Source organism: Hemiscyllium ocellatum, chromosome 7 (genome assembly GCF_020745735.1).
Source record: "Hemiscyllium ocellatum isolate sHemOce1 chromosome 7, sHemOce1.pat.X.cur, whole genome shotgun sequence".
Classification (NCBI taxonomy): Eukaryota; Metazoa; Chordata; class Chondrichthyes; order Orectolobiformes; family Hemiscylliidae; genus Hemiscyllium; species Hemiscyllium ocellatum.
The window spans coordinates 52,513,462-52,529,288 of NC_083407.1; the positions used below are offsets into that span (position 1 = coordinate 52,513,462).

At 40.3% G+C, this 15,827-nt stretch overlaps 1 protein-coding gene across 1 annotated transcript in view; it reads right to left on the minus strand.

Moving 5' to 3' along the window:
- LOC132817351 (sodium-driven chloride bicarbonate exchanger-like) overlaps positions 1 to 15,827 on the minus strand; it is a 252,399-nt gene that overhangs the window by 10,896 nt on the left and 225,676 nt on the right. The window contains exons 20-24 of the mRNA XM_060827759.1: positions 14,531 to 14,782; positions 11,072 to 11,140; positions 3,879 to 4,052; positions 3,195 to 3,317; positions 956 to 1,023 (exon numbers count right to left, since the gene is read on the minus strand). Of these exons, the coding sequence (XP_060683742.1) occupies positions 956 to 1,023; positions 3,195 to 3,317; positions 3,879 to 4,052; positions 11,072 to 11,140; positions 14,531 to 14,782 (686 nt within the window). The remainder of the gene's footprint in view (positions 1 to 955; positions 1,024 to 3,194; positions 3,318 to 3,878; positions 4,053 to 11,071; positions 11,141 to 14,530; positions 14,783 to 15,827) is intronic.

A 15,827-nucleotide genomic window follows, 5' to 3' on the forward strand; every position in this document is an offset into this window, starting at 1 on the left:
TCTTCAGTTCATGTAGCCTCACCATACTTCTGTGCATGTGTAAAACCATCGTTACTGCTCTGTTTTGACACCATTACCTTGATAACTTGTTATCTCTCTACCTTAATTAGTTTATACAGTTTTAGATGACTTGTTACTTTGGTTAGACTCTTGTAATGTAATTCTTATAATGATGATGATATTCTAGCCATTTAGTTTGACTCTAGCACTAATCTATTTTTGATATTTTGTAACTATTAATTAGATCATAGGTCATCCCGTCACTTGCTATTCAGCTATTGACATTTTACTCACACCTTTTGACACTTTGATCATCTGCAAAGGCTTGTTATTCAGCCTGTCCACATGCCACTAACATCTTTTGTGCTTATCTTTCTACACTCCTAATTACCTGGGATTATCTTGCCATTACCTTTCTACATGTAAATTCGGTGCCTGAGCACTTCCTTCAACTTCACCTGACAAAGCAACAGTGTTCTGAACGCTTGTGATTTCAAATAAACCTGTTTATCTCTAACCTGGGGTTGTGTGACTTCTGACTTTGTCCACCCTGGTCCAATGCCGGGACCTCCACATCATGGCTACCATTTTTTTAACAAACCACATGTTGCTGGCAGTCAGTCTCACAGCTACATATCTATGAAGCCGGCAGGTGAGCTATGCGTAAGTGGAAATCCTGCAGGAGATATAACTAATTATGCAAAATACCATGATCTACCAAATGCACATGGACTGCAAACACTACAAGCACTATGGGATTTGGATACATTGTCAGCTGTCCACTTCCTGGGACAACAGGGAAATCAGTCCTTCATTCTTATTACATGCTGGTTTATAAAGTACAGCCTGCTGTTTGATGAGAGTAGAATTAAAAAGGTGTAGAGATTTTATTAGCTGTCAAGTAAAAAAAGTATTTCAAAGAAATGCTTTATATATTCTTTCTATAAAGTCCTACCTGTAACCTCCATCCAAAGGTAACTGAATTGTTCCTTCTTCTTCTATTGCCAACATTATTTGTTCTTCCTTAGGAATTAATAAAAAGCAAACTGTTAACATCAATTCACTTGAACAAATAAATGGCATGTCAGAGTTTGGGTCTCATTTTCCCCCTCCCCATTTCGATGCAATTTGATCATTGGGCTTCTCTCGAGTACTTTTACTGAACCCAAGCTATCTTTCTGGATTATGCTTCTTGAAATGTAAGTGAATATCAAGTGCAACCACGATTTGTTATTGAAGCTTGCTCCAAATCAGGCTTTTTGTGCCAGGAGGCTGTACAATCTTGTATGCAATTTATGCCAACTGGCTTGGTTTCATTGCAGGACAATTGTGCTGCATTCAAAAATAAAAAAATAATATGGGAGAATTTTTCTGCCCACAGATGACTTATTTGCAGATCAGGGTTATATAAAATAAAACAGTTAGCTTCCCGCCCCATCTTGATCCATCTGTAAAACAGACAGCAGGTAAATCATCAACGAGCTGAGCTACCTGCCAGTTACTGAGACCCTTAACCGACCAGTTAATGGCCAATTAAAGATCTATTTCAGGACTTGCCATAATAACCCTGCCAGCCCCAGCTGCATTGAAGGAAGCCAGACTGTTGTTTCAACATCTCAGGCTAGAGCTGGAAAAGAAAGATGGTTACTTTCTTCATTAGTGTCCTGTGCCCATCAGAAGCAACCAGCAAAATGTTACACCAAACTCCCTCCCCATAACAACAACGGAAAAGACAGTATGCTACTGATAATGTACCAATTTAGTAAAAAATGCAAGCAATACTAGGGAATATTCCCAAGGATTAACATACATACTCAAGAGTCAAAAAGGATGGCGCTGGAAAAGCACAGTGGGTCAGGCGGCATCTGAGGAGCAGGAGAGTTGATATTTTGGGCATTTATGCCCGAAACATTGACTCTTCTGCTCCTCAGATGCTGCCTGACATGCTGTGCCTTTCCAGTGCTACTGTTTTCCACTCTGACCCTCCAGCATCTGCAATCCTCACATTCTCCATATATATTCAAGACACTTGAGAAAAGTATACAATGTGTATCCACAAAAGCACAACACTCACCTGAGCACACTTAAAGGCAGTTTTCATGTGAGCCTGAACACACAAGTACATAATTGTCTGGGCAAGGCCATTGGTTAACAAGGGGTTTAATTTGGGAAAGGAGTCATTATGTCTCAGCCACCAGGCTATGATGTGAATGTGGAGGTATATTTTACAAGGGGCATTTTGCTTACACCCCCAACCATGACCACAGACTTTTCAGATGGCAAATCTGTCCACCTGAAACCTAGTTGCCCAACCGCGAGATTAAGACAGGAAAGCATAATTCAGGTAGATTGGGAGCACTGCCCCCATCTGGGAGGTGATCTGTCCTAGAGAGCTGCTGGCTAGTCAAATAACACTTCTTGTCTGATCACTGATTGTAATGTATTTTGGATGCCAGTTAAGTGGAAGTAGGAAATCCCTCAAAGGAAGTATTCACAATTCTTCCCTATAAAGTAGGAATTAATTGGTCATTTAAGAGCAAAAATGGACACGTAGGCACAATGGGGTGGTGTAGAAGGCAGCAGGCAGACTCCTAACTTCATATGATCCACCACTTTAATACTTGGTGCTGAGGGCCTTAAATTTATTATAAAGTAATGAATAGCAAGGAACCTGCAGACAAATGAATGGACATTCTGGAGGGTGATGTGTGGAAGGAAGTATCAATTGATCAGCTGGCAAAGTCTGCAGTGGACGATAGAGGAGAAGGAATGAGTTGGATGGGTAGGAGCCATAAGCGTGGGTACTAGAAGGAAAGCAAACTTTGCACAGTAGCAAGAGAGCAGGCAGGTTGGCAAGTAGCTGAAAGATTGAGGTAGGGAACTGGAAGGGAAGATTACCTCAGAAGAGAGTAATGAAAGATAGCATGACAATTGAAGAGAGGGGCAAGGACGACTAAATAGTAAAGTTTAGGACTAATCAAAAATCAAAAGGGCAAAAAATAGTGAGACAGGCACATTAAGACACAGCAACCCTTCTAAGCTAAGTCATTCACATGGTACCAGATTCATTCATTTGAAAATAAGACAGGATGTAAACTTGGTGGGACATTGTTTATCTGTCCTCTTCTGACTATCCTAATGTGACCCCAAAAATAGCAGTGTAAACTAGGAAAACCCTCCCTCAATTCTCTTACTTCTTTTTCTTCATCTTCCAATTTTTTCTTTTTACTTTCAGGCATCACATCATCTAGCCAGCTCAGCTCTCGCTTAGTGAAGATGAAATCCATCAGTTTTCGGACAAACACGAGGGCCAATACCTGTAATATGTCAAACTTCAACAGTCACTAATATAGGAGAAAACTAAAGATGTTATTAACATAGAAAACCATAACTGTGAAACTGAGAAACAACCTCTGAAAGTGCTGGAGAAACCCAGAATTCCTAGCATCATCTGTGGGAAGAGAATCAAAGTTAAAGTTTTGAGCCCAACACGACACTTGTGCCAGACATGCTAAGTTTCTCCAGCAATTTTTTTCCTTTTATTTCAGGTTTTCAGTACCTGCAGTATATTGCTTTTGTTGTAGAAGTAACTCTATTGTTTCAAAAGTGCAACAAATCTTCCATGTATTTCCACTTTTAAGTAATTTCCTATTTACATTATACATTCAAAAATGCATGTAAAATGTTTAATTTGTGAGCATATTTAATAAATATTTATTTTTAAGGGTTTGATGAACTAAATCAATATAATAATTGCATATCTTAAATTTAACGCATTGTCACTAAAATAATTTTAAGTAGTATTAATAACTTCATTTGCATTTTGATTTCATTTCCAAAATAATTTGGAGTTAACTTTATTATTAATAGGTTCATACCATCATAGGAAAAACAATGGCAGCCCGAGAAGCTTTTATTATCCAAAGGATAATCAAACAAGAAGTCTGAATCACAGTGAAGAGGTGAACCTTCCGAAGAGGCACATGTCGTAGGTAGATGAAGTCTGGTTGGTGTTTTGCAGGCATCCCAAAGAGTTTCAACCGATCAAACAACTGTAAAAAAGATAAATACTACCCTGTATAATTTGAAGTTGATTCAAGCTTTATACTAATATTCAAGGGGTGTCAGTTATGGATTTTCTCTCTATGGCATAAATATTGCTTAAAATGTATTTCAATTACTCCCAGAGTATTCTTATGGTTCTGCAATTTTTAAAAGTCAAAAAATAGATAGAGTATTTGAAATAAAAATGATATAACTCAGCTACGATTTTATATTTGCATGCATAAAAATTTGCATTACGCTACTCAAATACAGTAAATTTAGAATTAGGCAGAATAGATTCTTGTGGAGAAATATAAATGTATTGATTGGTCTTGTTACAAGATAGAAAGTAATTGTGAAGTTCTTTTGTTGTAAACCTTGCGTAATCATATAAATAGCGAGCTTCAATTGTCCATCCGTTGTAGCAGCTTTCATTAGGGAAGAGCAATATAAGAAACGCTCTAATTATTTTAAATCCCTTCATCCTTTAATCAGACAGTATTTCAATACTTCTCCGGATTTGTTGAGATATTCAGATATTTTCCTTTCTATCACAATGATGTGTACCAACATGATCTTCACACTGCCCTCTCTCATAATTTGAGATCTACACTCTTGTGAGTGAACAGCAAAATGTTACATTGAGCATTACTACTGAATGAAGGATGCTAGGAGAAATGTCTTCTTTGAAGCTTATAGACCCAAACTCCAATCCAATGGGATCTGATGACACAACCTCATAGCTCCATTTTCACATGCTCAATAGCTATATCTAGACTAAAGGTACAACACGCAGATGACAAACAACATGAATTCGACTGGGACAACACTACTATTATAGAGCAAGCCAAACAGAGAACAGCCAGGGAATTCCTAGAGGCATGGCACTCATCCACATATTCTACCAACAAACACATCGACCTGGACCCAATATACTGCCACTGCAGCAGACAGCAACTGACAACCGGAAGCGGCAGAGACAAACCACTATAAATGCTGGAGGAAACATCACAGAAGCACTTCACAGGAGGCTCCCAAGCACTGAGGATGTCACCTAGAAAGGGGATGAAACATTTGCAACAAAAACTCCCAGCTCGGCGAACAGAACCACAGTTACTGAAATTCCATATGTATTTAGTGCTTTTCAACACTGCTTCAAATTGCAAAGATTACAGGAAATGCTATGCTCAGCTGTGGACTTCACCATCCTAGCATGGTGGCTGCCTGACCGGGTACAGTAAGGGCATTGACAGAGTGGCAAGCAATAAAGGATGAACACTATCTTCTTAAGAGGGGGCAACATGTTCCACAGAATCACAGCTACCAATTCAGCCAATGAAATGTACCTAGGAATCTGTTGGGCTAATGAACTGCTGTGACATCTGGTGATCTTTTTGCACACTGCAATCCACAACAGCAACCTCAGCTGGCAACGCAACAAGTTAAATTTGTGTACAAAATCTCTAATGTTGGTTTGGCTGAGTTGCAATGAAGGTTGCATCATCAACCATCAAACACAATATCATGGGCAAACCCATTAATATTTGAACAAAATGGGCCACCACTTTCATGCTGCAAAGAATGCATTCCTCACTCTGTACAAGGTCTAGCATCAAGGTAGTGCTCTGGATGCAAGCATGCTCCTGTGGATCTGGACAAAGGCTTCTTAATGTACAATGCATGTCATAGCATACACCCATCAGCCATCTTCTTTTGGCTGTCCTTTCAAGGCCCTCATTTCAGTCTTGTTCATGGAACACATTGATGACCTGGAATCCATATTATTTTTCTCCCCTTCCATGAAACTTGATTGAGCTTTTTGAAGAAGTGACAAAGAAGACTGATGAAGGCAGAATGGTGGACATTGTCTATATGGACCTCAGCAAGGTTCCATATGGTAGACTGGTTAGCTTAGTTAGATCGCATGGAATCCAGGGAGAGCTAGCCATTTGGATACAACATTGACTTGAAAGTCAGAGACAAAGGTTGGACATGCAGAACTGTTTTTCAGTCTGGAGGCCTGTGACCAGCGGTGTGTCACATGGATTGGTGCTGGGTCCACTGCTTTTTGTCATTTAAATAAATCATTTGGAATGGAATATAGAAGGAATGGTTAAGATGTTTACACATGACACCAAGATTGATGGTGTAATGAACAATGAAGAAGATTATTTCAGAGTAGATTGGAACTTTGATCAGATGGGCTGATGGGCCAAGGAGTTGCAGGTGGAGTTTAGTTTAGATAAATGTGAGGTGTTGCATTTTGCCAAGGCACATCTGGACAGGACTTATATACTTAATGGTAGGGGCGTTGCCGAACAGAGACCTTGGATTGCAGGTTCATAGTTCTTTGAAGGTGGAGTCACAGGTAGACAGGATGGTGAGGAAGGCATTTGGTATGCTTGCCTTTACTGGTCAGTGCATTGAGTAGAGGAGTTGGGATGGCATGTTATAGCTGCACAAGATATTGGTTAGGCCTCTTTTGGAATACTGTCAGCAAATCTTATAGCAGTCCCTGATATAAGAAAGATGTTGTTAAACTTGAAAAGTTTCACAAAATATTTGCAAGGATGTTGCCAGCGTTGGAGGGTTTGAGCTATGGGGAGAGGCTGAACAGATTGGGGCTATTTTCTGTGGAATGTCAGAGGCTGAGAGGCTTATAAAATTATGAGAGGCATGGATAGGGTAAATAGGTAAGGATTTTTCCTGGGTATGTGAGTCTAAAATGTGTTGGCATAGGTTTAAAGTGAGAAGGGAAGATTTCAGAGGTACCTAAGCAGCAACGTTTTTATGCAGAGAGCGGACTGTGTATAGAATGAGCTGGCAGAGGAAGTGGTGGTAGCTGGTAAATTACAACATTTAAAAGGCATCTGGATAGGTGTATGGAAAGGAAGGGTTTAGTGGAACATGGGGCAAATGCGACTAGATTAACTTAGGACATCTGATCAGCATGGACAAGTTGGACCGAAGGGTCTGTTTCTGTGCTCCACAATTCTATGACTCTATGGCTGAGGCACATTTATTTCTAATGCCTCACCACTGACAGATAGATACCATTTTATGACCATTTTTAATGTCTGACCCAGTGACTATGTCTTCACCATTATTCTTTATTTGTCTTCTATTGTGTGGCCAAGCTGTAGTGCTCGAATATCTGAAATGGAAAAGGCACAAAGACAAAGCTGTGCTGCAGTCTTTTGTTAGGGGTTGCTGGGGTGAATGTTAGGGATGTAAAATCATACTATCTGGGCCGTGGAACTTGAAAGAGATTTTGGGATGTGCTAAAATAGAAGTTGAGATGATGATTTAGGTGTGAACATAATATTATCTTTGATAGTTTCAGCTACACTGCCAGCTGTGACCTCAGAAACAAGTATCCCAGCAGTGAGCAACAATCTATTCCCTGGAAGACAGGACATGCAAATACCCTCAGCCCACTTCCAAGTAGTTGCTGCCTCTGGTTGTGAAGCCCAATGTCTTTCAAGAGAGACAAATTTCTCAGTCTTATTTTTATGCAGTATGTGGGTGTTGCAGGCTTGGTCAACCTTCATTGCCCATTCCAAATTTCCCATGGAGAAGATGCTGATGAGCTGCAGTGTTCATCTGCTGCAGCATTTGTGGTCTAGCTATATTCCCAGTGCTGTTAGGAAGAGAATTCCAAGATTTATGACCCAATACGTGAAAGAACAGCAATATATTTTTCATGTAATATGGTGTATGGTTCAAAGTAGCTTTCATATGCATCTGCTGCCTTTGTGAGTTCAGATAATTGATAGGTGCTGGAAGGTGCTGTCTCAGGAAGCTTTATGATTTGGTGACTAAGTGTAATTTATTTAGGACGTTACAGGATTGGGCCCCCTGCTGAAGAGTGATCTGTGCTCCTTGCATGCAGGAATCATTCAAATAAGTAGGCAACACAAAATTGGTTTGCATTAGATTGAACAGATTGATTGTGCATTATGATTCATGATCTACTTTTTCAGGGCTATCCAACTTAATCCTCTCCCCCACCTTGCCACAGTATCAGTGACAGGATATGTATAACTGAAGCAAGAAAACATTTTGTAAGTAAAGTGCTTTTAAGAAACAAGAATAAACCAATAAGGCCTTGCACTCTCCTAGAGGTGTGCAGTACAAGACAAGCTGCTTCTGACACAGCCCACATGGCATTGCCTCTTAAGGAGATACATTCACGAACCTCCACAAATTTGTACTTGAAGCTCAGACCGATAGCTTACCTGAAGTCACTGGTTAACATTATACCAGAATCCCCAACGTGGATAATGTAATCCATTGATTGAATTTTAAACAAAGCAATCTCTGGACTATAAGGTAGACCCTGCACTAGCAATATTTTAACTTTGCAAGTAATATAAGTTTTGAAGAACATACCCGACTGCAGAGTGCTTGTAAGTACTACAGAGTGTTCATGGAGATGTAATGAAATCCCAGATTTGACAGAGAATCCTCACGAGTTGACCTCTTCATACAAAGGTTGCAACAGGTAGCTAGAACAGCGTTGGTATTGCTTCTGCTCTTCAGCGCGATATGAGATTGGAGCAACGGTTACAGAAGGGGCAAAATCTCCAATGTACCTTCTGCCAACTAGAGGCCAGGCCCCTTCATACTCCTTGACTGTGATTAAAGTCTGTCTGACAGTCAACCAATACCCACGGTATGTCAGTTCTGAGGAAGGGGCACTCTGATTTCCCTCCACAGAATTCCGACACCTGCTAAGCTTTTCCAGCAATTTCTAATTTCCCACAGTACGTCAATGTTTATGCCCACTACTATTCTCCAGTATGTGGCCCCATTGAGTTCCTCACCTGAATTCTCTCCAGCAGAAATTATCTGTAACATTGCCCTCTGGTGAACTGGCAAAGCGAGATCATTCAACACAACCTGACTGCAGCCCACTCATACTATACCATGTGCTGATCCCAATAATATTAGCATTCAAAGTTCATGGAGTGTTAGTATCTGATGGTCATGAATATTACATCCATTAATTGGGCTTCTTCATCAGTATTGTGCTGTGGTTCTCTATTCTTCATGGGGCTGTCATGGTTCAGAAAGCAACAGCTCTTAGGTTGCTGAAAGCAGAAGATCAGAAGGAAAAGGGTCAGTGTAAAGAAAGTGGGTTGGGGTGTGAAGTAAGACATCGATGGTCACACCATCAGCAGCTTGGTTATTATGCCATTAAGAAATGTGGGAGCATAACATCATTCTCAATGTCTGAGCACCATTAGATGTCATGACCGTTATCTCACAAAGCATCATAATGCTGAGAGCCCTTTCCTCAAAAGGCCCCAGGAGATGCAAATTCCCAATGTTCTTCCATTTTTACTGCTAAAATTTGCAGAATAGATTATGCTAACAAAACTAAAGTGGAATTTGATCATCTCTACGTGCTGTTCACAGCCATTTCTTGTAAAAGCATGGACCTTCTTGCATCGATTAACCCATTTTGTTTGTAACAGTCGTCTGAAGCCATCAGCCACTACAACAACCAAATGAGAAATTACTTCTACTCAGTGGGTTTATCACATGTTGAAAATATCAGAGTCAGAGTAAATCATATGATTAGAGTGAGACAGAGACAGAATAAGTAACTAGGAATTCAACTGGTAAATCTTTTACAAGTCTTTTACTTACAGAGTAAAAGTCAGAATCTAAAACAAATAGTATTTAAAGATACTTTTTAAAGCCTAATAATAACCGGATGAAGAAAAAGTGATATCATTCCCCACAGTGCAGTAAAGGGGCGAGTTCAAGGTTTTTGACCCAGAATAATGAAGGAATAGTAACATACTTCCAGGACAGCGGAAGCATGGCATGGAGAGGAATGTACAGATGGTGATGTTCCCATATACCTGCTGATTTTTGATCTTCCAGTTCACAAGGTCATAGGTTTGTAAGGTTGTATTGAGGTAATTATGACAAGTTGATCTGTTGTATGTTGAAGGTAATACACTTTGCTGTCATTGTGAACTAGTAGCAGAGGAAGTGAATGTTTAAAGTGATGGATAGAGTACTGATAAAACTGGTTACTTTGTCCTGGACAGTACTGAGCTACTCAAGTGTTGGTGGAGTTGCACATATCCACACAAGTGCCAAACTGACGAAGCCAACCTTTCACCCATTAACTCCATCCACACTTTGCAAAGCCTCAGAAAGGTAGCCAACATATGTAGCGACATGGTGGACACAGCTATGGGAGTGAGAGCTCCCACAATACTTATGGACAGCAACCGTTGTATGGAAATTATGGGCAGCACTCAGATTCCCCTAGCAGCCACGGCTCAAAGTCCCAGACACAGTATAGTAACCAAGTACCCTCCCATCCCCATTTTAATTTCTTCCAACATCTTCTGTCAGACAGAAAATATAAAAGTCATTCCTGATGAAGGGCTTTTGCCCAAAACATCGATTTTCCTATTCCTCGGATGCTGCCTGACCTGCTGTGCTTTTCCAGCGCCACTCTAATCTTGTCTCTGATCTGCAGTACTCACTTTCGCCTAGAAGATACAAAAACTTAACGACACAAAAACTCCAACAGGTTCAAAGCTGCTTCTTCTCCACCATTATTAGACTCCTGAATGGATCTCTCTAATTTCAAATTTAATATTGATCTTGCTTTTTGTGCACTTTCTTTGAAGCTGTGTCTTTATTTACCTCTGTTCAATCACCCTATAATCTTTGTATGTCATGATCTACCTGTACTGCATGCAAAATCAAAACTCCTCACTGTACTTAGGTACACGTGACAATAATAAATCAAATCAAAATGATGGGCAGGCTTTGATGAGTCAGGCGGTGAATTGCTTGCTCAGAATTTCCTATCTATATCTAGTCTTGTAGCCACAGTATTTATATGGTTCATCTAGTTGGATTTCTGGTCAATGATAACCCATGTTAACAATGTTGAGGTGTACATTTGGGATTACTTTCAGCATTGGCAAATCTCAATAAACACGAAGTTTTACATTTTTTAAAGACATGCAAGTGTAAAGGCATAAATGTTTACCTGAATTCCTCTGAGAGAAGATGCGCCCATATACAAGAACACTCCATACAATACTGGCATTGGAATGAACTAAAACAAAAAAAAACTGTGTTTAAGAACAGTTGCAAGATTAATATCCATATCAACCTGTACAAAAAGCTGGAACTGAACTGTTAAATATCAATATAGATCCGGATTTCTATCTTCCATACCTAATTTACATCCAGCAGACCACCCATTCCATCCACTGCTTTATATCCAGCAGATCACAAATATATAATCATGCTTGGCCAAGGGCCTAAACATCCAGAGGTATGCTGAAACAGATGAGACTGAGGGAAAACACTGATTGACAGCTTTGGCTCTCTGATCTGTTGTGTCAATTGCACAATGTTTGTTTATACAAGATTAAAAAGGTTTCAGATACTTACAGTTTCAGTTATTGATACTTTAAAAAGTCTGGATGATTTTATTGGCCTGTAGTGAAAGCATTTTTCAAGGAAGTAGAAAGATAAGAAAGATTTTTAAAAATGTCATTTAAACACATACTATTATCATGGGGGCTCATAGCTCTATACATTGGTTGGATTGGCATCCAGGTGCCATGTCTTGACATGAAGGGTATGAGGGCCCTTGGAGGGGCATGGGATTGAGAGGCGTTAGAGGTGAAGGCCAGAGAGTCTTATTGTTTTTACTTAGACTGAGACAAAGGTTGGTCTTTCAACAGTTCCACTTTGGTGGGCTTTTTAGGGGCAGCAAGCCCACCTTTTCTTAGCATCTGCCAAACCTCCCCAACAATAATACCGTATTTGCCAGCATTTTTCTGAATCCCACTCCCTGCTTTGAAGATAAAATTCAGCCTCTGTGCCTGGTACAGAAGCCAAAAAAGAGAGAAAAACTAAGTAAGTGGTAACATGGAACAAAGACAAAATGGGAAGTGGGATTAGTACACATTTACCAGTCATTTGCCTGCATACGTCAGACATTATTCTGAAGTCATGCAAAGAAAAATCTCTCATTACTTTTATCACCTTAAATTGATAACGTTGAAGTCTCTGAATCAGCTCGAGGCTATGAAATTATGTCACAGTATTGTTCCAAGTGACAGATAAGCAAGCACAAACATTGTATAATTGTGGTAATGTTGTTGTGGTTCTGTTCGCCGAGCTGGAAGTTTTTGTTGCAAACGTTTCATCTCCTGGTCCCCCGAACTTCCAGCTCGGCGAACAGAACCACAACAACGAGCACCCGAGCTACAAATCTTCGCACAAACCTTGTGGTAATGTTATTAGCATGCACAAATCCCAAAGACGGTGTAGACTTAATCCCCAGCAGAGAGTTATGCTAGGAATCAAGAGGAAACTTAACAAGCACAACTGTTGGTCTAACCATCTTCCTCCTGCTGTTTGAGAATTGTAGTCAATGAGATATCCACGTGGCTACTAAAAAAAATGCTGGCCACTGATCTGTGAGATCTTTTTAATTTTGCTATCTGGGTTTCTTAGAGTCTCCAGTTCAGAAACAGTCCAGGTAAAAGATCCAACACCAGCTTCTTGGAGTACCACTGAAATTGAGTGACTCAGACTTGAAGTCAAGAAATTAAAGTTTGGCAGCCAAGGCTACTTGTCTCATTAATATTTTATTGTAATTGTATATTGTGAATAGAACCTGGAATTGTAAGCGTAATGAGATACCTCTGAGTGTCACTTACTGCACTGTACCTTGTAATGTGAACCATACACTTTGCCGAACATCCTTTCACAAATTTCATGACTAAAGTGTATACTGGGAGGAAATCCATTTCAGTGCTAGGCCTACACTGATTGTTAAATTAGTTCGGCCCTGAAATCCACCCAACATTCACTTTAGTCTAAATGCATGATAAATTTTAGTGCTCGTGTTGCCAAAGTAAGCAGAGTCACAGAAGAATGATTTGAACAAGCCAAGTAGGCTCTTAGAGACAAAAGAAAACTTCAGATGCAGGAGTCTAAGGTAGACAATCCACTCCCAAACATCCTTGATGTCCACCTATTTTGAACAATGTGCTTATCTCCCCTCTGTCATCCAGACAACCCTCCACCACACTGCCTTCATTCCCTGATCCACCGCTCTAAACCATTGCCCCCATCAAATGCAAGAAAGACAGGGTCCCCCTTGTCCTTACCTCCTACCTTAACAGTCTCCACATCCAATGCATCATCCTTAAAAACACTTTCACCAACCCCACCACCAAGAACATCTTACCCTTCCCATGCCTCTCTGCTTTCCGCCAATCTCTTCGCCAATCCTTAGTTCACACCACTTTCTCTACCAACACCGTCCCACCCCCTGAATCATCAGGTACTTTTCCCTGCAAACGGAAAAGATGCAAAATCTATCAATACACCAACACCCCTCACCTCCATCCAGGGCTCCAAACAGTCCTTCCAGGTGAGACAGAGGTTCACCTGTCTCTCCTTCAACCGAGTTTACTGCGTCAGGTGCTCCCGATATGGCCATCTCTACATCGGGGAGACCAAACATAAACTAAGGGAACGTTTCACCGAGCATCCCAGCCAGGCCTGCAGGGGTTGACCTAACCTCCCAGTCACCATCCATTTTAATTCCCCTTCCCACTCCCTTTCTGCCATGACCATGCTTGGCCTACTCCCCTGCCACAACAAATCACTAAATTGGAAAAACAACATCTCATCTTCTATCTGGACAGCCTACAGCCCACAGGACTCAACATTGAGTTCTCCAATTTTAAATAACCTCCCTTTCCATTACCCGACTCTCTTCCTAGTCTCTCCCCCTCCCTTCCATTCCTCTCATTGACTCTTCCTTCTAGCCACCTACCAGATTTATTCCTCCCTTCAACCAACCTGGTTCATGTATCTCCACCTCACCACTGTGCCCCCACCATCTCTCTATCATCATCTCCCCTACACCCATCCCCAGTCCTGAAGAAGGGTGACATCTGAAACGTTGACTTCTCCACCTCCTGATGCTGTCTGGCTTGCTGTGTTCTTCCAGCCTCCTGCTTGTATAAGTAGGCTTTGAAGCAATTGTACATTAGGGAGTAATATCGTCAGAGAACCCATGTAGTCTAATTTTGTATCGATGTGGTGAATGTTGTGAAAACAATATTCATTAAATCCATTAATCGTCACAAATCATATAACCCCTACTGTTTTAGCAGATTATTTCAGATGCTAATACTTTTGTCTGAAAATTTCAAAATGCTAGTAGCAAAAATAGCATTACCAAAAAATAATTGTCAATCAATAGAAAAACAACAACCTATACTTGAAAGATTAACAAAGTCATTAGAAAATACTAAATAGAAATCTAAATAGAAAATTCTACATAATCAATACTCTGCATGCATGTTTATTTAAAGCATTATCAGTTTCAAAGCCAATTAGTAGATGATTCTATTACAAATCAAATATTTATTTGCTTGAAATGTCAAGAACAGTTATTATATATTGATATTACCTGTAGAACAGAGGTCATGAAGACAGATAACCCCATAAGGACAAATATCATAAGGCCAGTAACTCGTTGCTCATGGATACCCAAGAATTTTGGCTGTTCGCCAGGTGCAGAACATTCAGACTCCAATTTCAGGCTGTTGACATGTGATATGGAGAGCACAGTAGCAGCCACAAACCAGGGCAATCCCAAAATAGAGCAAACTCCAAGCATGATGGACACAATTATCAAATCCAAATGGTAACCACATCCTTTCTGTGAAACAATTAAGAGTTAACAAAAATGTCAAATACCTGTGTTTTCAAAATGGTATATTTGATATTTTATCTTTCAAAGTTTGGGAGAAGATTTGTAACTCAGGTGCTCGTTGTTGTGTTCTGTTCGCCAAGCTGGGAGTTTTTGTTGCAAACGTTTCGTCCCCTTTCTAGGTGACATCCTCAGTGCTTGAGAGCCTCCTGTGAAGTGCTTTTGTCATGTTTCCTTCGGCATTTATAGTGGCTTGTCTCTGCCGCTTCCGGTTGTCAGTTGCTGTCCGCTGCAGTGGCCGGTATATTGGGTCCAGGTCGATGTGTTTGTTGATAGAATCAGTGGATGAGTGCCATGTCTCTAGGAATTCCCTGGCTGTTCTCTGTTTGGCTTGCGCTATAATAGTAGTTAGAACAGCCAGGGAATTCCTAGAGGCATGGCACTCATCCACTGATTCTATCAACAAACACATCGACCTGGACCCAATATACCGGCCACTGCAGCGGACAGCAACTGACAACTGGAAGCGGCAGAGACAAGCCACTATAAATGCCGAAGGAAACATGACAGAAGCGCTTCACAGGAGGCTCCCAAGCACTAAGGATGTCACCTAGAAAGGGGACGAAACGTTTGCAACAAAAACTCCCAGCTCGGCGAACAGAACCACAACATATTTTATCTTTGATAAATCATTTTTTGGAATACATCATTTTAGGATGAAATTAAATGGACAACATCTTTCTACAACTGTGAAAAAAATTGTTCTTAAAATTGCCTGAGACAAGCAGCTACTACGATAAAAAGAACAATATTCTCTTTCTAAGGCATTTCACTTTCAGAAAAATGTTCTGAAGAAATTATGTCAGAATCAAAACATTAATTGTTTTTCTTTCCAAAGATGCTGCTACTCTTGCTGATTTTCTCCAGCACATTTTGCTTTTATTTCAGATTTCCATAACCTTCAGCATTTTGATTTTACTTTAATTTCAACATCAAATAAGCAACAGAATTCTACGATTTATTCAATGTAACTTTGGATTAACTTGTAAAGGAA